Source organism: Suncus etruscus, chromosome 1, assembly GCF_024139225.1.
Source record: "Suncus etruscus isolate mSunEtr1 chromosome 1, mSunEtr1.pri.cur, whole genome shotgun sequence".
NCBI lineage: Eukaryota > Metazoa > Chordata > Mammalia > Eulipotyphla > Soricidae > Suncus > Suncus etruscus.
In genome coordinates this window covers 66,350,398-66,374,273 of record NC_064848.1, presented here as the reverse complement: position 1 = coordinate 66,374,273, position 23,876 = coordinate 66,350,398, and the positions used below count along the sequence as shown (strand labels likewise).

General features: G+C 36.5%; 1 protein-coding gene across 1 annotated transcript in view; it reads right to left on the bottom strand.

The window, feature by feature from the left end:
• Positions 1–23,876, bottom strand: part of GLIS3 (GLIS family zinc finger 3) — a 370,368-nt gene that overhangs the window by 327,123 nt on the left and 19,369 nt on the right. The window contains exons 2-3 of the mRNA XM_049774262.1: positions 18,089–18,296; positions 7,108–8,209 (exon numbers count right to left, since the gene is read on the bottom strand). Coding sequence (XP_049630219.1) covers positions 7,108–8,209; positions 18,089–18,219 — 1,233 coding nt within the window. The 5' untranslated portion in view covers positions 18,220–18,296. The remainder of the gene's footprint in view (positions 1–7,107; positions 8,210–18,088; positions 18,297–23,876) is intronic.

Below are 23,876 nucleotides of genomic sequence, written 5' to 3'. Positions count from 1 at the left end.
CAGATGAGAAACTAGGCTTGCCCCGCCAGCCCAACACCCATTTACTGCCCAATGTTGTAATAATGTATTATTGAAATTCTAGAAGCCTTGAATCAGTAATTACATCTGAAATACTAAATTTTCCTGGAAGAAAGTAGTATCTCTCACATCCTTTACAAGAGCGTGAAGAAAAATATTTCTCAAAAAAAGAGAAAGAGTATCAGACTATGCATATCACTTTTGAAAAATAAAATGATCTTTTACTTTCTACACTCAAATTCTATCTGGACTCAAAGATGTCAACACAATGACTCAAAAGAATAGATAACCAAAATATATTCCAAAATTCACAATAGATATTTTTAATAAAAGGCTAAGGTAATTTTCAACACTGCTGTAGTATATCTGAGCTAAGATATATAACTGAATGAATATCAAAATATTTAAAATATATTACTTTAATCAGATCAATTATAAAAAGATTTACATCAGTTATTTCTAATGTTAACATTTTTAACAGCATGAAATGAAAGAAAACCCACAAAACAAATATGAACTAAAAGGAACATTAACCATCATGTAGTTAATAATTTTGCTTAATGAGGATAAAGCCTCAAATATTTAACCTCTTAGGAGTACACTCATTATCTATTGCTTTTTATTAATCCCAGAATCAGAGGACAAAGAAATATAAACTAAGTTTTACTTTGAAACATTTGTCCAAACCTGCTATTAATTTCTTTTCAGGATACAGTTCATGAAAGACCATTTCCCCAGGTAAAGTGGATTAAATGATTTCTAAAGGAAAATAAAATAAACCACTACCAAATGGTAGGTTTTTAAACTGCATTTGGGGATGTAAAATCGGATTTGATAGAAGCTTTACAGACTGTGTTCAATGCCCTATCTGAAGAGAAATTCTGAGGTTTTGCTTTTACCTTTATCAATGCATTTGTAACTAATGGTAACATGTATATGTCTACAGTATGTTGAACATGTATACATATGGATAAACATGCCAGTGCCTCTTTCTTATGTAAAACTGTCAGAAAAATCTTGTTGGTTTTTTTTGAGTTTGAATTATATATTTGAAAGACTGATGCTTATGTGGGATATGATTTGGAAGTTAAATTCTTTCTGATCTTTACCAGATGTTTCACTAGTGGTGTTTGAACTTAAAGAGACAAAGAGAATATCAATATTAATTGTATTTATTTAATTGCCATCAAATATTTGATAAAAATTCAGTATTTTGATTAAGTTATTAACTTTCCACGAATCTCTATATTAGCAAAATGTTTTGAAGATCATTTTATATTAAAAACAGAAATACCACATTGTACTTAGAATGGGAAATGTTTTATCTCACCTTTAAATATGGGAATAAAATGACAGATTTTTCTGTTAGACTTTTAAGTTAAGGTGCAAGGAGAGAGTAATGACATGCATAGCTCAGCAGAGTCCTGTGTCAACCTCCAGCTGACTTTTGTAGAAAACAGTCTTTTGTATATGAATCGGACATTCAATACCTCTGCCAGTATCACACATTTAATTATCTTATAGATAGTCTCTAAATTGTATCCTAATCCCCAATTAGTGTAGGGTATTGATGACAATGAAGATGTACCAGATATTAAGCATCACTGTCCAATAACTTCACTGAAATAACAGGATTGGCTTTCACTTTTCTAGCACTCAACTGGAGACCCTGGAAACTTTCAGAGTACTAAACATTGGCCTACACAGAAATAATTTGGGAATCTCAACCTTAGAACTATTATATCACAGACTAAGGGGAAACAAATAATCTGGGGGAAAAAAATTCCTAGGACTATTTTCCAGGTAAAAAATCACCGCATTATAAGCGGGGGTAGCTTTTGAAAATCATTTAAATTTCCATATCCTCATCTGAAAAAATCATATGTATGTGTAGAAAGGAATTGGAGTGCTAATTTTTAATATTGATTTATTTTATATCTTGATATAATATTTAATCATAGTAATTTAAAATATTTCAGAACGCAGAGCACAGAAATGCGACTAAGACATCATAACACCTGTCTTACCAATATCAAGTTAAGATATTAGGCATTTTTCTTTTGTTTCTCTTTCTCTTTGTAACAAAAGAATAAAATTCCCTCATTCCATTTTTTCCTAATTCTTTTCTTTATAGAGAGGTACCTATTACCCATAAGTTGCTGATTATCATTTCCACACTTTTTATTGTTTTATCAAAGATGAGATTATGCAGCTACAACGGTGCAGCATGCCTTAGTGTATACGTAGTTACATAAGTTTTACTAAACTGCATATATCCTTTTATATTTAATTTTTTACTTTAATAATATAGTTAACCATGTTGTTAGATGTCAATCTATCAACTAGATAGCTAGATAATATCTAGTTCAATTAATTTTGAACTCTTTTTGTATTTTAAGATAAACCACAATTTATTGATTTACTTTATTCACAGACAATGATGCTACTTATATTTTTAGTAAAATGGAATTGCAATAAATAATTTTCTTCATAACTGCCTATCATTATATGCAAAGGTTTTCTCAGGTAGACTTAACTTAGATGTTATTTTGTTGAATATGCTTGTTTTATCTTTACTGGGTATTTCCTAATTGTCATTCAAGGGGATTACTTGATTTATTCTGACTAGTGATTTTAAAGCTTTTCAAGTTTTTATAATCACACGAATTCTTGACATTACTAAACATTTACTAATTGTTACTGTAGCTTATAGACTGGTAACCAATAGTTTGGCTTAGGTAATTTTTTCCTAAGGTCCCTTCTGGTTATATAATTGTGGTCACCACATCAATGCCAAGTCTTATCAAAATAATAAAATAAAGGATGTAAAAAAAAAAACCTTCTTTTACAGCTTACAATGAATTTACTTTTCCTCAAGAAATGTCTTACATGGCAAAAGCTGGCCCAAGAACCCATAAATCAGGCCATAAAAAGAGAATGGGGACATGGCCCCTGCTCTGTATTTATTTTCTTGCATTCATAATCCAATGTTACTTAAAAAGCAAACTGCCCAATATTCAAGCCAAAGCAAATACTCTAGATTTTGCCAGGCAAAATGCCTGTGGAGAAATGAGTCAATTCATACAAAATTCAAAGCTGTCTTTGGTCAGTGACATTTTCATGAAAATCTGTGGGTGGGGAAAAAGTTTGAAAAATTTTTTTTTACTATTGGATAAAATTTATCCAGGAAAAATAAGCAAAATTTAAGTGGCAATCTACATTCCCTCCTAATTCTCTTATTAACACTCCCAACATTTTAGCACAACTGCCTTCAATTGTGTAATGAGGCAAACTATCAGTGTTTCTGATCCTGGCAGCAGAACTTTTTCCCTCTTCTCTCTTTGCTCCGATCAGATAGACTTTCTCATGAGAAGCACTAACAGACAGAGCATGCCTGATCTCATTCAGAACACACTTAATGGGTGTACTACTCTTCCCTTAATGGCAAAACAACTTATGTGACATTCTCAGCATTCATTCTGTGGAACCATTAATATGGGAGCTGTTGTAAAATCCAAACATTTTAGTTTGGATTATAACTGGTCCTTTCAGTAGTATGTCAGTAATATTTAAAAAGGATATGGGAAAAAATTCAGAGACTCTATGACTTATTCTGAGAATCTGACTCCATATGATCTCAGAAAAGTGTGATAAAATTCAGAATAGTCATATCTGGAAAGGCTCAAAGTTTTGGTGACTGCAAGATTATCAACATTGCAATTGGTTTAAACTCGGGAATATCTACACAGAAGTATATGGCACATAGAAAGTGATTTTCTTGATAGACAGCTGTGAATGGACTCAGAAACTTTTTTTTTAATATAACATTGTCATATCACAGTTGTGGTTTTCTTTTTTCATTTAGCTTAGGTTTATCTATTTAGTCACTAAAGTCCCAATAATGGGAATATCTTTATAATCTAGCCCATGTCCAGATGGAGATCACCAATTCCAGCTTTCTAAAAAAGCACTATGAATAAAGTTTAATAAAGTTGGGTTTGTTTGTATGGGAAAGAAAAAAAGACTTTTCTCCTTCCAGTAAGTTAACTGACTAATAAACTAATAACCCTCCCCCAGTTTTGCAACCTAGAATCCTGAGTGATCTCAATCCCAGAGTTCTGGATAAAGAAGGTATTAGGCTAAGAGATTCTCAGAATGTGTTCTCCCATGCATGAAGCAGAATTTGGAGTTAAAGGAGGACGCCAGGGTGAGCCTCTTAATGTAAGAAAACTATCAGAGAGTAGCCCTTTCACATACCCTTCTATGACCATGATTTCTAGAAGCTCATTGTGCTGCTGTAGTCATGGTCACCAAGCACAACAAGGTCATCACATCTTCCTTAGTTCAATAAACTAAATGAAATGCCAAGTCAATGATGACTAACTCTAACTCTGGGTCACAGAAAATTAATAGGAGTTAAACACACATAAAGCAAAAGTGAACTGGGTCTTATTTAAACTGCTCCTTATCTTTGCAACACACACACACACACACACACACACACAGAGGGAGAGAGAAAGGAAGAAGTCGGGGGGAGAAATCCCTCATGTCTCCAAAAGAGGAATATGGCCATTTCATTTGGCAATGATCTTGGGCACTCAATTTACTACCCTAACATCAGCTTAGAAAGCAATGGAACATAAAAATTATTCAGTTTTAACAGTTCTATATGTCTGGATTTCAAGAGTATAGAGATGAATTTTGCAAAAGACAGAAAAATCCATCTTTTCAAATGTACCCATATTAAAATACAATGTCTTCTATCTGTGCACCACCACTTAAAAAACTGCTAAACTTTCAAGGTAAAATTATTTGCTGTAATTTAGCTATGGCCCTGCAAATCAAGTAAATGGTGCATAGTATAACAGTTTTGAGAAGACATAATGCTGCTGATGTATATGTTTTATAGAAAAATTATGTCTTCCTGGTTAAAAAAATAGTTATAAGATTGGAACTGAAAAATCCAAGATAATTTTAATTAAGTTTTTATTTTTTTTGGTTGTTGGGTCACACCAGCAGCACTTAGTGTTTACTCCTGGCTTTACACTCAGAAATTGCTCCTGACAGGCTCGGGGGACCACCTGGGATGTCAGGATTCAAACCACTGTCCTGCTGCATGCAAGGAAAACACCCTACCTCCATGCCATCTCTCCTTTCGATTAAGGTATTTTTATATCTTAATCAATCCCATTTTATATAAAGAGATTTTAACTATAACATGGGTAGAAAATGCTTTAAGATCCCACATTTGAAATGTAATTTTTGCAAAATTTTGCCAAGATTTCATCTAAAAGTAGGGAGTGCTCAGGACAGGGGAAAGAGAAACCATATCCCCTGCCCATTCTCAACAAAACAATAAAACGTCATACAGAGGCCTGCACACATTTTTCTTCTCAGCTTTTTCTTTCACTGAAACATTTCTATTTTTATAGTCATCATGCACTTTTGCAAAAGTCAACATTATAAAGTTATATACCACTGGAAATCTGGAAACAGTGGGGAAAATTGGGAAATCCTATCACTCAAAAATTAATTTGCACTGCAAAAGAACTTTTTTCTTGAATAATTTAAGCCTTTATGTTTATTTCAGTAAAGCCAAATCCAGCAAAATATTTTCAGCCAGGATTAGTCAGAACTAAAAGGTTGGACTGTTTTCTTTCAAAGATTGAAAGTCTTTCCTGCCTGCAACAGACCAGTGTGTTCCAAACAGAGTAAATGGAATTGCCTTCAGTTGCTTGTCTCTTTCTGGCATATTTAATGCAGAACTCTACTGACAGAGTAAGGTTTTGCTCCCTGGAATGTAATTATCCTTTTCACTCATAGAACCTGGCATTCTCGCAATGAATCAGCTTCAGATTTTCCATGAGAAAAATCACAACATAGGACATAATGTAACAAGAAATGCAATTTCATTTTGCCAGAAATTCTTAAAAACTCTTTCAAGAATACTTATAGGACAAGTGAAAAAGTGCTCCTAATACATGAATTATCCACTGCCTGCTTGATTTGCTTTATGTTTCAGAAAAACTGGTCAGTCTACAATCAAATAGAAGTTTGGTCAAGATGATTTATCATGAAGACAGACTGTACAATGAAGGAACTCTGGCCAGAGGACTGCTATGCAGTAAGTTAATGGTTTTTCTATTTCACACAATAAGCTATAGCATATCAACAACCTGATAGTATCTCCAATTCTCAGATTTTAACTAGAAAAAAGATTCTTATCCATCACGAATAGGAAACACACGCTCTTCTTGGTCCAAAGTCTGTGAAATGCTGCACTGTGATCCCAAGGATTATGTCCTGCTTGTAAACTCTGATCATTTCTCTTTGGTGTGAAGAGATTGTGAAACTTTTGAGAGTCATATTATTTACAACTAATAAATTTAGCCAAGAGATACATTTCCAGGATCAATGCTGTAAAGGGAGAATGGAAAGAGATCCACAATCTTCAATATCAAAGACTCAGTTTCTACCCTGCTCTTTTCCCTCTACCTTTCCTCTCCTCAGCGACTGCTACTGTGGTATCCCCTGGGGCTTTTATGTTGGCTATAAATCACTAGTTTCACAACCTAAAAGTGTGGAGTGTGCAGGTGTGTGGGTGCTGGCAGCAGTCTTTTACAGGCCAAGTTGCTAAGTGTGAGTTCCTTTCCAAATCTTGGAACCCCGCCTCCCCTAACCCCAATATTCACCCAGTTATTGGAGAGAAGAGAAACATCATTGAGTATTTGCTTTGGAAAAGAGCTAAGATGTAGTGGTGGCAGAGTACGTATAGCTCTGCTCTGCCTAGTTTAGCAACTTCAACTTTATGTTAGGCAGGCATCTGTTTTCCAAGATTTTGCACAGGATAGCAGATCAACTTCCCCTGAGACAATGATGAATAATATGTGTTTCAGAAAAAAAAAAGAATCCAGTAATAGTGAGAGACCCCAGCAACAAGTAATTAAGAATTGTTCCACTTCCCTAGGCTTTCCTACATCCCATAGAGCCCTAGATCCAACTTCAGAAAAGGAAATGTTTTCCAACTTGCAGCTGACTTTGGTAAGACATACTACAATCTGCATGAACTGTGGAGTTAAGGAAACTCACCGTACACTTGTTGGGTTTTTCCCCCGAGTGGACTCTCATGTGGATCAGCAGTTTATAGCGGGCATTGAAGGGCTTGTACCTTCGAGGGCAACCAGCCCAAAAGCAAGTGAAGTCTTCCCCTTTGCGCTGGTCTATGTGAACCTTCTCAATGTGCCTCACAAGTTCTTCCTGCTGGTCATACAAGGCACTGCAGTCGATCCAGCGACAGCAGTGCTTGCCCCCTAAGTCGTCCATCTCCCCGTCCTCCTCCAGGGCGGCCTGAGGCAGGGTCAGCGGCTGGGAGTGAGGAACAATTTCCTGGTGGTGCAGATGTGGGTGTGCATGGTAGGGTGGCGGGGGTCCTTGGGGTGGTGGTGGTAGAGGTGGCAGGTCCAGGGTGCTGCCGGAGAATTCATCCAGACGCTCCGTTTTCAGCAGACTGGCTGACTGACCACTGGAGCCTGGAAGGCCATGCTGTACCACCATGTTGTTGACCAGCCCAGGCGGGAGGCTGCCATGCTCCAGCTGCTGCATGCGGTCATACTCCAGAGTATTGTCCTCACTGTAGGCAGGCAGCGCCAGGCCGCCAGAAGCCACTCGCACACCTTTCTGGCTGCTGGGCATTGAACATGGTGGGGGAATGCAGCTACCACGCACACCCAAGAAATGACCGTAGACTTCAGGCTGTGGGGACATATTGGCTGGGGAAGCCCTGGATCCATTAATGTAAGCGACCAACGAGGTGGGTGAAGTTCGGATGATGGTATTGAAGTCTATCCCAATGCCATCAGACAGAGGAGACAAGGACAGGGCTCTCTTCTTGGAGCGGGCTGAGTGGGATCTGGCTGATGAGTGCCTGGGACTTGGGTATGGAGAATGGCTATTTTCCATGCCAAAAAGGTAAGATGGCAATGAATTAGCCACACTGTTGCCAGACACAGCAGTACCAGGAGGAAGGCTAAAGAGGTCCCCTAGATCAATGCCATTCTGAGAGCCGTGGCTGGAGGGGAGTGAAGGGAGAGCCCGGTAGCCGTGAGACCACTCTTGCTTCACGCTCAAGGTTGACTGGCTTTCGGTCAGACTCAGAGTAGTGGATGCCAAAGACTCGCGTGAAATAAGGGACCTGGAACAGCAGCCAGAAAAAATGGGGGGAGGGGAGAAGAAAAGACAAACATTTTAGCAGGATATGGATTGCTTAAGAGCTAAAAGAACGTTGCATTGACAATCCCTTAAGTATTTTCCCTAATTACATTCTCGGCTAAACACACATTCTTTGGCTAAGATAAAACCCAGGGCTTTTAGTTCCAGGTAAATAACATTTTACCAAGAAGAAAAATAAAGGCTAATGCTCACTGGAATAATAAAACAAAAGCTCTATTGTTTTAAGTAATCTTAATACTTTAATGATAATAAATAGTCCTTGCCTTACTTTTAAATATCTCTTCGAAAGTGGAGGGGAAATTAGAGACTGGGAATAATTAGTAATGCTTTATCACAGCAAGCCAATAAAGCAAATAAGTATTAAGCACCAACTGTGTGCAAAACACTTAAAATATATGTTTATATATGTATATTTACATATATACATATATGTGTGTGTGTGATACAAGTCCAAAAACAGTTCCTACACTTTGAGTAAGACCCTTTTAGTGACTCTGGCTAGGTCAGGGGTAAGGGGTTGGTTTAATAACTCAAGTGGTAGAACACAGAGCTCTGAGGCTCTGAGTCCAAGTCCCAGCACCACATGTCTGTTCAAGTACACCAGTTGTGATTCTGGTAGCATCTGAACACTACCAGGCCTGGCTTGGCACCAAAACTTGAGGTCACTACTTTAGGATGTAACATGTGTGCCCAGGCAGCAAGCCAATCCACAACAAAGAATCACACACATGTACACGCGCACACACAACTGCCAGGCATAGTTCCCATAGAAAATTAAAATACTCCTTTTATTTTGGATTTTAGGGACTCTGTGCTCAGGAGTAGTTCCATGCATTGCTCAAAGGATAAGGAAGTGCCTTGGATAGAAACCAGGCCTCATGCATAACAAATCCTTGTTGGATTTAGGAGTAAAAAATAAAACATCCAAGTCAAATTGTCATGTATGGGACCTAATAATAATTTCACAGTCTAATTTCATTAATAGTTTAGAATGGTAAAAATCACTTTAAGGCATACTATCAGTGTTCAATCACACCATCACAACATCTCAGGAAATGAAAAATATATGAAATTCAGCTAGAACATATAAGGAAGTATCTACGTACACTCAGATCAGATCTACATTATGCATTTAGGCCATATAAGGTTTGACATGGCTTTGTTCTTAAATCAAGACAGCTTTGGGCCCAAAGCAGGTAATTCACTTTTAGAAGTCCATTTTTATAACAATAACTCTCCTGTTCTTCTGATCCTTAACAAAACATACCTCACATGTCACAATATTTATCTGTATTTCAAAAGGGTATGTATGTAATGTAGTCTGGCCACTTTAAAAATTCATTTTGCTTCACAATGACCTCATTGCCTTAAAAATCATTGAAGAGAAAAACTTGGATAGAAAATTTGTCACAAAGAAACTAGAGAGAACTCACTGTGTTTCCCAACTCAGACATGGGATATATCAGAAACACCTGGCTTACTTACATACACCTGCACTGCATTCTGAGAGATATCTCTTTTTCAGATTAAAAAAATTAATCAAAACAAATTATTACACTGAATGCATGTCTTCCTAGGATGAGCCCATTCATTACTTCCAGCTGCTAAATGGCAACCTGTTGCTAAGGAACATTTCATCCATCTGTTCCTTTTAGTCATATTCACAAAATGGAAGCCAGGAACAGTTTTCTACAAGACATGTCAGCCAGGAAACATATCAACTCTAAAATGCATAGTAAAAGGTGGCAGGCTAACACACTTAAGAGACTAGGAAATAATGTTTTAAATGACAAACAGCAGGGATTTATGTCCAATTGCCATTGACATGGGCTATTGCATGCAGCTTTCTTTGGCAAGCTCAATTGAAAGATCCTACTGGCTATATTTCTAGATCCTTGTGTCTCTTCCCTAAATAGTCTTGAAATTTCTTTCTGACCTTAGCCAAACCTAGTACCAATGTTACATGAGACAAGAAAACTGACTTTCTTTATAGCCTTTGGTTGAAATGAATCTCTTGAATAAAGAAATAGGACATTCTAAGTGGTGGGCTTACCTGTTCACTATCTTAGTGGAGCATTTCCAATTTGTAAGTAGGGACTAGCAAGCAGAAATCATCTTACCTACCTATATATACTTTGCAGGTGAAGTTAAACAACTTGGTTTGAGAACAACATATAGTAAGACATATGCATTCACTCAACTAGTGGAAGATGTTCCTTATTTTCCCCCAAATATATCTAACTATGTCTCAATGAGGGCATGTTCCTTACCTCAAACATCTCAGTTTTTAAAGAAAATTGACAAATATTTCAGAAAGCAAATTCTTTGTTTTTAATCACTAAATTTCTAGTATGAATAGAGCACTCTTTTGTCTCCAATATCTAATAAGAATTCAACTTCCAACAAGTGGATTTTGCATTATGCCCCACCTCCCATATTCTTTAATCTTTCAATGTCCTAAATCTTGAAACTTCCTTAAAGTACACAAGTTTTTAGTAAGTGTCCTCTTCCCAAAGAAGTTAGGTACTCTGCACGTACCTTAAACATAGCTAATTTCAAGCATCTTTAGGTAATGTTTCCTGAAGAAAATCCAAAGCCCTTCTACAGATGAAATAATCTGTCTTCATCATTACCAATTGATAAATCTTCCCCCAAAAAATAAAATGAACCAATCATTCATAAATCTAATAGCCATCTTTTATAACTTAAAAGGCATTTCTCCAATGTATTTTTCATCTGACATACACAGAAAGATACTCAAATTAGATTTTTGATTTCTACCTCTAGGGGCCAGAAAGATAGAGCATTGGGTAGTGTTTGCTCACTCAGGCTGACTCAGGTTGATTACCTGGCATGACATATGGCCCTCAAGCACTATCAGGAGTGATTCCTGGGCATAGAGCCCATAGTAACCCGTGACCCCCCCCCCAAAAAAAAAGACAGGCATGAATCCCTCCCAAAAAACTACTCTAATTTCAAATAATAAAGTCAAGATTCTGTAAATTTCTCCCAGGAAAAGAAAAGAAAAAGAGAATGGAAGGAAAAGAAGAGGAGAGAGTAAGGAAAGGGAAAGGAGAGAAGGAAGGAGTGGAAAGGAGAACAATAAAGAAGAAGAAAGAGGAAAGACAAAGGTAGAGTAGGTGACATGAAGATAAAAGGTGAAGGGGTGGGGGAAGAAAGAATAAAGAAATTAGGGGGAATGAGTGGGGAGAGAAAAGGGGCAAAGGGAAAGTAGAGAGAGGAGAATGGAGAGAAATAAAGAAAAAAAGAAAGGGTAGGAAATTTGAGGAAACATATAGGAGAAGAAGGAAAGAGAGAAATGAGAAGAGAGGGAAGGTGAGTAGAAAGAAAGGGAGAACAGGGAAGGAGAAAAAAACCTATAAGCACAAAAGCAGCCTGGGCAGTTACTTAACAGGATCACATACACTTCTGTTGTTTATTCAGCATCATATCCCACATAAGATCCAGATCCATAATATAGTCCCTGACTACAGAACTGGTACAACAGGCTTAAAGTCACACAAGTTATGGCTGGGATCCACATTTTCTGTTTCCCTTCTGCAATGTTGAATGACTGAACTGTTCCTTAGACTCTAGCTTATAAACCCTGCTGTTATGTGTATCAGGCCTTTGGGGAAAACAGTGACAAAGAACTATGGTTCTATCACCATACTGAGAGCAATCTCCACTTCCATATGTTCATTCGAGCTTAAGGATATTATTTCTGGTGACTGATTAATTTGAAGCTATGTATGAAAAAAATAGATATAGCACAAATAAAAGAAAAGTAATATAAAGACTAGAAAAACATCAGAATATCTGGTCAGAGGAGCTGTAAAAGTGTGCTCAGTAACTCTGAGCCATAAAAGGCTTGATAACCAAGCTTAACTGCTTGTTTCAACCCAACACCAAGCTCAAAATAAATTCTAACAGAGCACAGTGACGTTCTCAAACTGATACTCATTAAATATATATATATTACATATGTAATGGAAAAGATGAATCCTAGTCTCTCTAAAAGCTCTTGACCATGTGCCTGATCAAATACCCCAAAAATATTAGCACTGCATCTGAAGTCAAGTTGTCTTTGTAAATATTATAAATTAGAGAGCCCTTTATCCTAATATTTATTGTACCATTATTTACAGTAGTTAAAATATGGAAGAAACCTAAATGCCCAGATATGTACTTGAATAAAGAAAATATAGATTTATATATTTGAATATTATCAATTATAAAATAGAGGCAATTCTGACAGTCAACAAAACAAAATAAAAGGCAGTTCAGAGAATTATGCAAAGAAAAATAATTCAGAATGAAAGAGGCAAGTATTGGATGATTTTTACCTTTGTGCACAATATAAGGATATAAAATTGGCAAACACAAAAATAGAAGATAAACCGGGGAATATTGATAACAGAGATAGGGTTACCTGAGGTCAGGAGTAATGGGGAGATGGATTCAGTGTAGTAGGAGAGTGGAGGGAAAGGAAGAAAATATTGAATAGAGAACAACTTGTCATTTCCCTTTAGAGAGGAAAATCATCTCCGAGGAAAAGGAGGAAGGAGAATAGGGTGGGTGGCGTAATACTAAATGTCTACACGTTATTCAGAGAGATAGTGCATGGAGCTCAAACAAGATATTGATTTTGAAAAGTAAAAGATAAATAACTAACAAAGAACACAAATTCTAATCTCAGTACTATTTGTGGCCATGCTTCAATCCAAAATTAAACTCTAGAAATTATCCTCAAAAATCACCTCTAAGATGTTTCTGATTTAGGAAATAAATATGGGGCCTTTAACGTCTGGTATAACTAAACTTACAAGAAAATGACACTTGGCAAAACCATTTAGACTTTCTATGCATTCAGTCTATCATTTATAAAACTTGCAAGTAATTTGTGAATATTCAATCAGAAACTATAAATAGAAGTATTCATGAAGGAACTCTAACCTATACAAGATGTATGATATCTCCTGTACTGCAGAACTTTTTCAAGATTAGTGTATAGGTCCCCACATCAGTACCTCAGCCTTGTGATCTTACAGAAGATAAATTATGGCTTTTGTATTTTAAAAGTCTGGCAGTGCGAGGCTGGAGCAATAGTACAGTGGTAGGGTGTTTGCCTTGCATGCAGCTAACCTAGGACGGACCTCTGTTAGATTCCCCAGTGTCCCAATTGGTCCCCAAAGCCAGGGGATATTTCTGAGCACATTGCCAGTAGTTACTCCTGAACGTCAGAGGGTGTGGCCCAAAAAACAAAGCAAAATTATTAAAAGTCTGGCAGTTCCTAAATAAGATTGGGGGCTGGAGTCCGGAGAGATAGCACAGCAGTAGGGCATTTGCCTTGCATGCAGATGATCCAGAAGAGACAGTGGTTCGAATCCCATTATCCCATGTGGTACCCTGTGCCTGCCAGAAGCAATTTCTAAACGCAGAGCCAGGAGTAACCCCTAAGCACTGCCGGGTGTGATCCCAAAACCAAAATAAAAATATTTTTATCCTGAATCTTCAAAATGGCATGATAATTGTATCTATTATTAAATGGAGCTAGCCAAAAGTGGTTGGGAGAACTTGTAATTTATATATGATATAAATTATTACATTATATATATGTGTGTGCATGTATATATAATGTATATAGCTGTATATATAGTTACTTTCATTTCATACAAGCTTTTAGTAAGTGTTCTCTTCCTAAAGAAGTTAGGTACTCTCTGCACTGTACCTTAAATATAGCTAATTTCAAGCATCTTTAGATATTGTTTCCTGAAGAAAATCCAAAGCCCTCTACAGAAGAAATAATTTTGTCTTCATAGTATATTATGTGTATGTATATATGTGTGTGTGTGTATGTGCATTATAGAGGGCTAGAAAGATAGTATAGCAGGTAGAGTATTTAAATTGAACATGGCTGGCCCAGGTTTCATTCCTGGCATCCCATATGGTCCCCCAAGCATTGCTCAAAACAATTCCTGAGTGCAGTCAGGAGCTACCCTACATGTCACTGAGTGTGTCCCAAAAACCAAAATCTAAATAAATAAAAGTCAAATATACAGCTTAAATGGCATAATTCTCATCATAGTATAAACAGAATCCAAGGAAGTTTACAAATAGTGCTTCTTCCAACATGAGAACATCAGAATAAAAACATTCAAAATAAATCAAAAGATGAAGTGTAAATAGTCAATAATATGAACAGTTAAGAAAATCAAATTAAGAAAACATGTTACACATCCATTGGCAAAAGTTATGAAAATAACAACAAAAGGAATTTAGTAAGATTTGGGAGCACAGATATTCTCAACAATTGGTGAAGTTATAAATGGAAAAGAAGGTCTTCTCTGAAATGTAGTTTGGAAGTACTTACCAAAAGTCTCAAAAATGTTATATTTCTTTTAGGAGTAAATGGTACTTCTAATGTCTCTTGTTTTTCAATAATCAGATATCTGTAATAATTATGGAATTTAGGGCCAGAAAGATAGTATAGATTCCGGGTCTCAAACGGCCCTGTAAAACATTTTGTGGCCCTGCCCTAGAGGAATCTTTGTTTTGTTTTGTTTTAGTTGTTTGGGTCACACCCCCCAATGTTCAAGGCTTACTACTGACTTTGCACTCAAGGATCACCCTGACTTTGCCTCCTATGGCCCCCAGGTAAATTGAGTTTGAGACCCCTGGTAGAGGTTAAGGCATTTGCTATGAATACTATCTCTCAGTACCACATAATTGTCTCAGGAAGAATTTCAAGAATGATCCCCAAGCACAGAGCCAAGAGTAAACTCCAAATATTGCCAGCATTGCTAGCATTGACCCACTTCCTCAAAACAAAGGACAAAAACAAGGAGTTGGAGGAATAATATAATGGTCAGGGCACTTTCCTGTATGCTACTGACCCAGGTTCCAGGTTCAATCCCAAATGCCTAATATGATTTCGTCAAGCTACTCCAAAAGTGATCTCTGAGCACAGAAGCTATAAGTCCTAAGCACTGTTAGGTGTGTTAGTAAAATAACTTATAGAATTAGACCAAATAAGTAATTCTTTTTTTTTTTTTTTGGTTTTCAGGCCACACCCGTTTGATGCTCAGGGGTTACTCCTGGCTAAGCGCTCAGAAATTGTCCCTGGCTTGGGGGGACCATATGGGATGCCGGGAGATCGAACCGTGGTCCTTCCTTGGCTAGCGCTTGCAAGGAAGACACCTTACCTCTAACGCCACCTCGCCGGCCCCCAAATAAGTAATTCTTACAATACCTTAATAAATGTAAGAAATTAAATAAATAAATGTTCAGAAGCAAGATTAATAAAAAATTTTATTCATCGATATTTTAAGAAAAGGGAAATAATAGGTAAGAGCCATTATGTAAGATGCTGGAAATGATTATTCTAAAATGTTTATTTTATGTTAGCTGATATAGGCAACTATAAAATTATTTTAGATCAATTTTTAGATCAATTTGTTGGAAGAAAAACCTATCTTATGATGTATGTATGTGTTTGTACATAACTAGAAGGAGGTATAAATCAAAATTCCACCATTGTAGCACCTTGGTGGTAAATTTCAAAATGACTGAGCCAGATCAATAGCATAGTGGGTAAGGTGTTTACTTTGCATGCGTTGAACCAGGTTCAACACTCAGCATTCTATCTGGCCTCCTAAGATTTTCAGGAGTAATTTCTGAGCACAGAGCCATGAGTAAACCTTGAACACTGCAATGGGTGGCCCAAAAACAAACAAAAAAATCAAAATGACTATCATACACTACCACCTGATTTTATATAGTATCTTTATTTTCTATATTGAATAAGGATTATATAATCAAGGGGAGAATTACAGCATTTTACAAACAAACTGATCACTTCATGTCATTCCTTCAACTCCTCCCCAGCATTCCCAAGATGGAGAAAAAAGGGATTTCTCACTTTAGTTTCTCTTTATTTCTTAGCATCAAATTGCCTTCAAGTTGGATTGCTATCTTCGATTATTTCCCTTCTCTGATCACTGAAAGGATCCCCAATAAATGTGAGCATTTAAATGATGAAAACTATCATATTTCACTAAGCTGTTTCTCAATTCTTATTTATTTTTTAAATCCTATAAAAATATATTTACATAGAAGTGCTATACTTAAATATATAGTCAAAAACACATCAACATGAGATTGTCTTTTTGAGGCTGGGAAGAGGTAATTTTAAGGGGTTGGATGCATGCATTTCATACATGAAGTCCTGTGTTTGATCCTTGGGCCACATATGCTGCTCTTAGCACTGTGACTGTAGTGCTTGTGGGCCCCAACACTGCTGGGTCCAAATGTTGCATCACCAGACACCTAGCACTAAACCATAGGCTCAGATTGGCAGAGTATTGTTGAATGTAACCTTTAATTTCCATGAGCATTACTTGGCAACATCCTCTTCCAATTATCTGATGTCTTTCAATGATGTAAAATTATGCTGAAGAATCAAATATGCAAGAAAGCACCAAGGTTGACCTTACCCTGGCATATCCATGGGTGCATACATTCTTGCTGGAACAGTCTTGTGCACACTCCCTAATGTCAACTTCTTCATTAATTATGACTCTGCCTTCAAGGCATGAGATGGACTTGCCACAGATAGGAAGCTGAAGGCCTCTCAATGACACCTAGCTCAGGAGTAGAGCTAATTTTACATACAACACTAAGCAAGTCTGAGGAGTCCCTCAAGGCAAAATCATCAATGGGAAAATGACAGGCACTTCCCATCCAGAAAAAAAAATTTCATGTGAAAAGTTTCTATCTCACAAAAAAAATGAAAAGATAGGCATAAGAATAATCCTTTATGATTTCAGAGTCTCAAATAGCAGCCAGGAAGCTTAGTGCAGAGCTATAAGTGTGAAAGAGAACTAGAAGGAAAAGTAGGAAGAAAAAGTATTCAAGAACTGCAAGGCAACTCAGTTGATATAGGGAACAAGAAGAGAAAGTAGAGTTCCAGAAAGTTAGTTGAAAAATCAGTTCAGCACCACCAAAACTAAGACCAAAAAAAAAAAAAAAAAAAAAAACAAAAAAAAAAAAACCCTGGGTTATGTTTTTCCTGAAACAGCTTCTAAAAAATAAAATACTTTATTTGAAATAGTATAGATCTGAAACACTGCACAGTGTCTTGGATTTGTTTCCTCTATATTATATCAACCTTGAAAAAGAGAAAATTTTGTTTGAAGGGATGATTTCCCTTTCCATTTCAGTTCTCAACCCAGGAGATGGGAGTATAGCACAGAGTATAGGCACCTAATCAGACATTGTGTTGAAATGTTTTGGACCCTCTAATGAAAGTATGACTTGCTAAACACATCACAAAGATTTGAAATCCACAGTTTCTCTTCTTATTTTCTCTACTCATCCCCTAAATTTTAACTGTTGTGTGATGCAAAGTAGGTTCTTATAAATAGTGGCTGGACTGGTTAGCTAAATTCAGTACAAAACATCACCGATTATAAAGCAGTCTAAGGACAATTTAACAAATATACACATAATAAGAAATATATATACATATATACACATGGAATAAACCAAGTTCTAGGCCATGATCCATTATTTTCCTTACCACAATAGACTTTACTTTTAAAACCAAAAGTCTGAAAAGACATTCATTTCCCTCACATTACAAGACAGAAAGTATTATACCACTCCTCAGGATGAAGAAGATACTGAGCTAAAATGCTCAAATGAAAAGAATTGCTTAAATGAGAAAGCATGTGTGTGTATCTGCCTGCGCATGCATAGGTGTCTTCAGGACATAAGGAAGAACGCTTGAGAACTGTGATTATACCATAGGAAAAGAAGGAAAAATAAAGTAACTTGAGACCTTGTATCTGAAGGAGGTATATTCAGGTTGGCTGTATTCATTGCACTCTGTAAGCTAGGACTGATCTGGTTGCATGCTGTAGAGACCTGGCTTGCTGGAGGTGAAATGGGTCCCAGTCGCTGAACCATCATGGGACTGCTGGTGACCACTAGATTGTTGCAGCTGCCTTTTCCAATGGACTTGCACTGAGGCCCAAAGCCAAGAGCCCCTAGAAACAAACGAATTAGGTTAGCTTTAAAGTCCCTTGCAATAAATATTAGTCAATACCCACATGTATACACTTATATCGAAACCACTGAGCTACAGGTTTTTGAAGTTGAAAACCACTGCCATGAATTGCCTGGTCATCATCGTTTCCCATATTCCCTCCCCACAGTATTGGTGATACAAAACACTTTTCTTTAATTTCAATTTTTAAAAATGCCAAAATGGTATTATTAAAACCCCTTGTAATAACTACTCATACTCAAAACACCATAAAGTGCTTCTATAGAGAACTATTCATGTACATTAAGATCACATTTTACTACTAGCACTGGACCTAAACCCTGTATGCTCAAGCATATACCACCAGCTGAGCACTACCTGTAGTGATACCAAACCTCCCAGTTCTTTTGGGTGCAGCTCATTATGTTTTTCAAAAAGGGAATCAGATGTCATCATCTCCTTATCTAAAGAGTTAAGTGAGTAAGTAGATGGAATTTACTTATATCAAATCAATTTTCTATATAATAGCTAGTACCTTGAAGTACCAGAATAGAAAGCTGACACGTGAAAAAAATTAAATTTTTAACTTACTTTATTCAAAATATAACCTTAAAAAGCCTCCTGGAGAAGCTATTACCTGGCCTGCATCTCTTCAATTTTGATTTTCCCTCCTCATTCCAATATACTGTCATTGGACACAATTTAAAAATAACAGGATAGGATGACAAACAAAAAAGTCTATAAGCAAATCTGAGTTATTTTTCAATTAATTAGTAAAAATCACATAGTAGAATTTGTTACATATTCTGTAGGGAAAATTTTTTAAAAATTATTTTAAAATACTATTATAAAAATGTGTAAAGTACAGAGAAAAGAGCAAACAATAGCATGGCTCATTCCTTACAAACTTAGAAGCAGTAGTATTTGAAGCAGTCTAGACATTACTTTTACATACATGTACTTTTCAAACTTTTTTTTCTCATAAACTACCTGATTAAGTCAGTGACTATACGCTCTATTTTCATTCTTAAAAGAAACAAAAATAAATGTGACCTCAGCTTACATTACAAAATAAATTTTAAAAATTTATTTTTAAATTCCCAAACTTTCTCACTGATATAAGTAAAATCAAAGTAGGTAGCAAAATATTAGTGTATCCTTTTCGTAGACCTAGGTAGGGGATATAATTTCCTATTTTGTTATTTCAAAAGTTAAATAATTTTAAAATTACTTTGACATGTTTTATAGCATTCTAAGAGTCCACAAAATTGAAGAGAATAGACAAAATCTTAGAGCAATTACCATGTATTCATCCATGAAGCCACATCCCAAAAACTCCTGGGAAAGTCACAAAATCTTTAACTGACAGCAAGTCTTCCTCTAGTTTGGCCCTCTGGGAGATTAAAATCCAAATGCTAATTGATTTGTCCGAAGACACACAAAGAGATTTACCAACAGAGTAGAAATGATGCTCTAGGGTCCACTTTCATAGCATGAAGTGTTTACATTTAAATGCTAGATGCTCACTTTCTTCCTTGGATACTTTCCAAGACTATTAGATACAATAAATTTGACTGATTTTATATTTAGATGCACAAACCTGAATCTTACCCTTTATACTGTCCAATGAAACTTCTGCCTGATACATTTTCTTATGCCTTAAAGGATCAATTATAATCTCCCTATTTTCACAATTTATAACATGGTATCTTTGACTCCAAGTATAAGCTTAGTATCTTTATGCATGTTAAGGATAATTTTGTTGCTTTTTAAATTCTGTTTTTACCTTGACTGAGCATATATGATGATCAAATTCTCTTCCCCAAGCTCCATCACTAAGTCATAGCTATTAAAAATGAAAAACTAAAGTAATAGTACAGAAACACACTTGCTTTGCACACAGATAACCTGGTTTCACCCTCAGCATTACATATGGTCCTTTATGCACTGCCAGGAGTTGTCCCGGAGCACACAGCCAGGAGTAAGGCTTGAGTACCACTTAGGTGTTGTCTAGTCTCTTGCCCCACATAAAAAGCAACATGAGCAATAAAAATTATTATAAAAAAGCAACATGAGATGCCAGGATTCTGTCAAATTAAATGTTATATATTAATTTAATAGGAATTTCAATCATGTCATGCCTGGTTCCTCAATTAAATTAAATTATTTTATTATTACATTGTCCTCAAGTTATCTCTAAAACAAAGACATGTCAGCATCTAGAACTGACTAGCTAAATATGATAGGCAACAAAGGCATTAATATCTTATATTTCATCACATCTAAGATGGAGTACATTATAAAGCATGCCATTATTTTATGTACCAGTAAGTACATGAGCTGCTAACTATGCTAGTGCATAGTATCCATATTTCAAAGAGACTCTGATGAAAATATGCATGCCTTATAATCAATAAATATCAAGAAGAGGGCTCTAAATTATTTCTTAATCTTTCATGTTTATCCTTTTCTCACTGCCTGTGATGTTTCACCCTAACATGTCTATTTAGTGAATATCTCGCCTTTTCAAACTTTCCATTAAAATATCATCACCTCTCTGAGTATCTACTCCTATGGCCAGCTGGGCAGAAATGATCTATTCTTCATTTTATCCCACCATGGATGCCATAACACATCTGTCACAGCACCTTCAGGGAACTGAACTGTTTACATGCTTGTCACCCCCTTGTCTTGTGTCTTTGTGGTTGTTTATTTTATAAACAAAAAAGAGTAGAAGCTTCCAAAACACCTTGCCCAAGGGCTTATACAGTACACAAGAAGGTCAGCCAAAAAAGTTGGGATTAATTAACAACTATTTAAAATAAAAGACAGCCATATATTAGTATAATTTATGGATATAATTCTACCACTTAAGCCCTACTCTTGACTGTTTAAAACCAAGTGTCAGGCAGAAAAAATAATACAGAGCAATTTAAGGTGCATACTTTACATGAAAGTGACTTTAGTTTAATTGTCAACATCCCAGGGGGTCTCCTGAGTACTGCTTGGGAGGACTCCAAAATAGAATTAAAATCCAGTGCTCTATTTACTCAGTATTATTAACTTATTTTGACTAGAAGAAACTAATGGAAGTAGTCTTTTTTAATCCTTCCTGGATCAGAAATTAACTGATCAAGAATACCTTTGTAGGGCCCGGAGAGATAGCACAGCGGCGTTTGCCTTGCAAGCAGCCGATCCAGGACCAAAGGTGGTTGGTTCAAATCCCGGTGTCCCATATGGTCCCCCGTGCCTGCCAGTAGCTATTTCTGAGCAGACAGCCAGGAGTAACCCCTGAGCACTGCCGGGTGTGACACCCCCAAAAAACAAAAAAACAAAAAACAAAAAAAAAAACAAAAAAAGAATACCTTTGTAAACTATAACTCTGGATTTAGACATTTACATTATTTTCTTTCTCTATAATAATGAAATATTAATCAGGATCAAGAAAGAATCAGAGGGTCATCATAAATTGCATGATCAAGGACCCAAGTTAGATCAATGACAGCACATGTCTCTTGCCCTGTTCCTCCATGTGGGGTCCTGAAGACCCTGAATACTACCAGCTATGACCCTGTTAGGTTCTCAAGTATCAAAGTTTCTTCTCTGGAAGAGCACTTCATCAGCAGACCCTGGAATTGAACTATTCTGCTCAAATACTAGAAAAGGCCCCCAGTGCTTGTGATCACTGTTTCACAAACCACCAAAATATTTTAATCGTTCCTTTCCCAGGATCCCTATTATTTAATACAACCTTCTGTCCCAAAATGTACTGGTCAACTTGAATCTCATCTAACAATAGAAAGGTGACATTTTTTGACAGGTATCACATGTGATATCTTGAAGCATGAGGATGAACAATAAATTTCTTAAAAACCTGGGAGTATTTGTTGCAGAGCAGAAAGACTGTTACGGCACTCACAGCAGTGTGAGTGTCATCTCTGATATAAGTAGAAGCAAAGAGCAGTGTGAGTAAGGCTCACTATGTTCATTTCAACAACCTAATTCTAAATTTTTCAATAATCAAAAAAAAATTAACACCTTCAGATTCCATAGAATCAGGGAGTGCTTTAGACCAATGATCTTCAAAATTTTTATACCTACAGGCCAGAACCTATCTTTCCTATGGAACCATGGACCAACACTTATTACCAAGGGACTGATCAGCTGTTATCAATATTTTGACAAATGGGAAACCACTACACTAGCCCAAAGGTTGAAAAATACTGTTTTACAATGCAGAAAAGCCCTTTGCATACCTATGTTCATCTCAACACTATTCACAACAGACAAAATCTAGAAACAACCCAAGTGCTCAAGAACAGATGAATGGATAAAGAAACTGTAGTACATTTACACAATGGAATGCTACACAGCTGTCAGGAAAAATGAAGACATAGGATTTGCTTATACATGGATGGATTTAGAGAGTATATTGCAGAACAAAATGAGTCAGGTTGGGGCCGGAGAGATAGCATGGAGATAAGGAGATTGCTTTTCATTCAGAAGGTCATTGGTTCGAATCCCGGCATCCCATATAGTCCCCCGTGCCTGCCAGGAGCGATTTCTGAGTGTGGAGCCAGGAGTAACCCCTGAGCACTGCCAGGTGTGACCCAGAAATAAAAAAAAAATGAGTCAGGTTTGAGGAATAGATATAGAATGACTGCACTTACTTGTGAGGCATAAAAATATTAAGATAGTATGGTAATAGTATCCAGAGACAAGAGAGTTGAGGACCATGAGAAAAGAAGTATCCATGGTAGGAAGCTTGCCACAAATATTAGGGGAGTAAAGTTCAGCAAATAAGGGACCACAATGACAATGAGAGTTGAATATGATCACTCTGGATAAGAACTAGTTCTGAAAGGAGATAAAGTGATGCAGTGATAGGCATGATACCCCTTCAACAACAATATTTCAAATCACAGTGTCTAAAAGTAAGAACAAAAAAAGAGAGAAAGTAAGAGAAGAAAAATATCTGCCCCAGAGCCAGGCAGGGGTTCTGAGTGCGCTGGTAGAAAAACGAGGGCCTTTGGTGGCAGGAAAAATATGGTGAAGTTGTACAATGTATGACAGAGACTCAGTCATGAACAAATTTGTAACGGTTAAAAAAAAAAAAAAACCTGTGATGAGTGACTTTGTAACCATGGTGTTTAAATAAAGTAATTAATTAAAAAATAAAGAATACTGTGTTAGATTGTGGATCCGAAAGACAATTCACCTGGCATTTCCACTGGATCCTCAGTCAGTGTGTGACCAAACAAATTACTTAAGACCTTGTACCTCGAATGTTAACAAGTGGAAATTAAACACCCTGCTACTGAACAACCAATGGGTCAGAGATGAAATCAAAGAGGAAATCAAAACTTTCCTGAACAGAAGTGACAATAAAGACACAAACTATCAGAATCTATGGGACATAGCTAAAGCAGTATTGGGAGGAAAATTTATAGCATTGCAAGCACACATCAGGAAGGAAGAAAGGGCATAACTAAATAGCCTAATGACGCAGCTCATAAAATTAGAAAATGATCAACAAAAGGAACCAAAAATAGGCAGAGAGGAGAAAATAACAAAGTTTAGA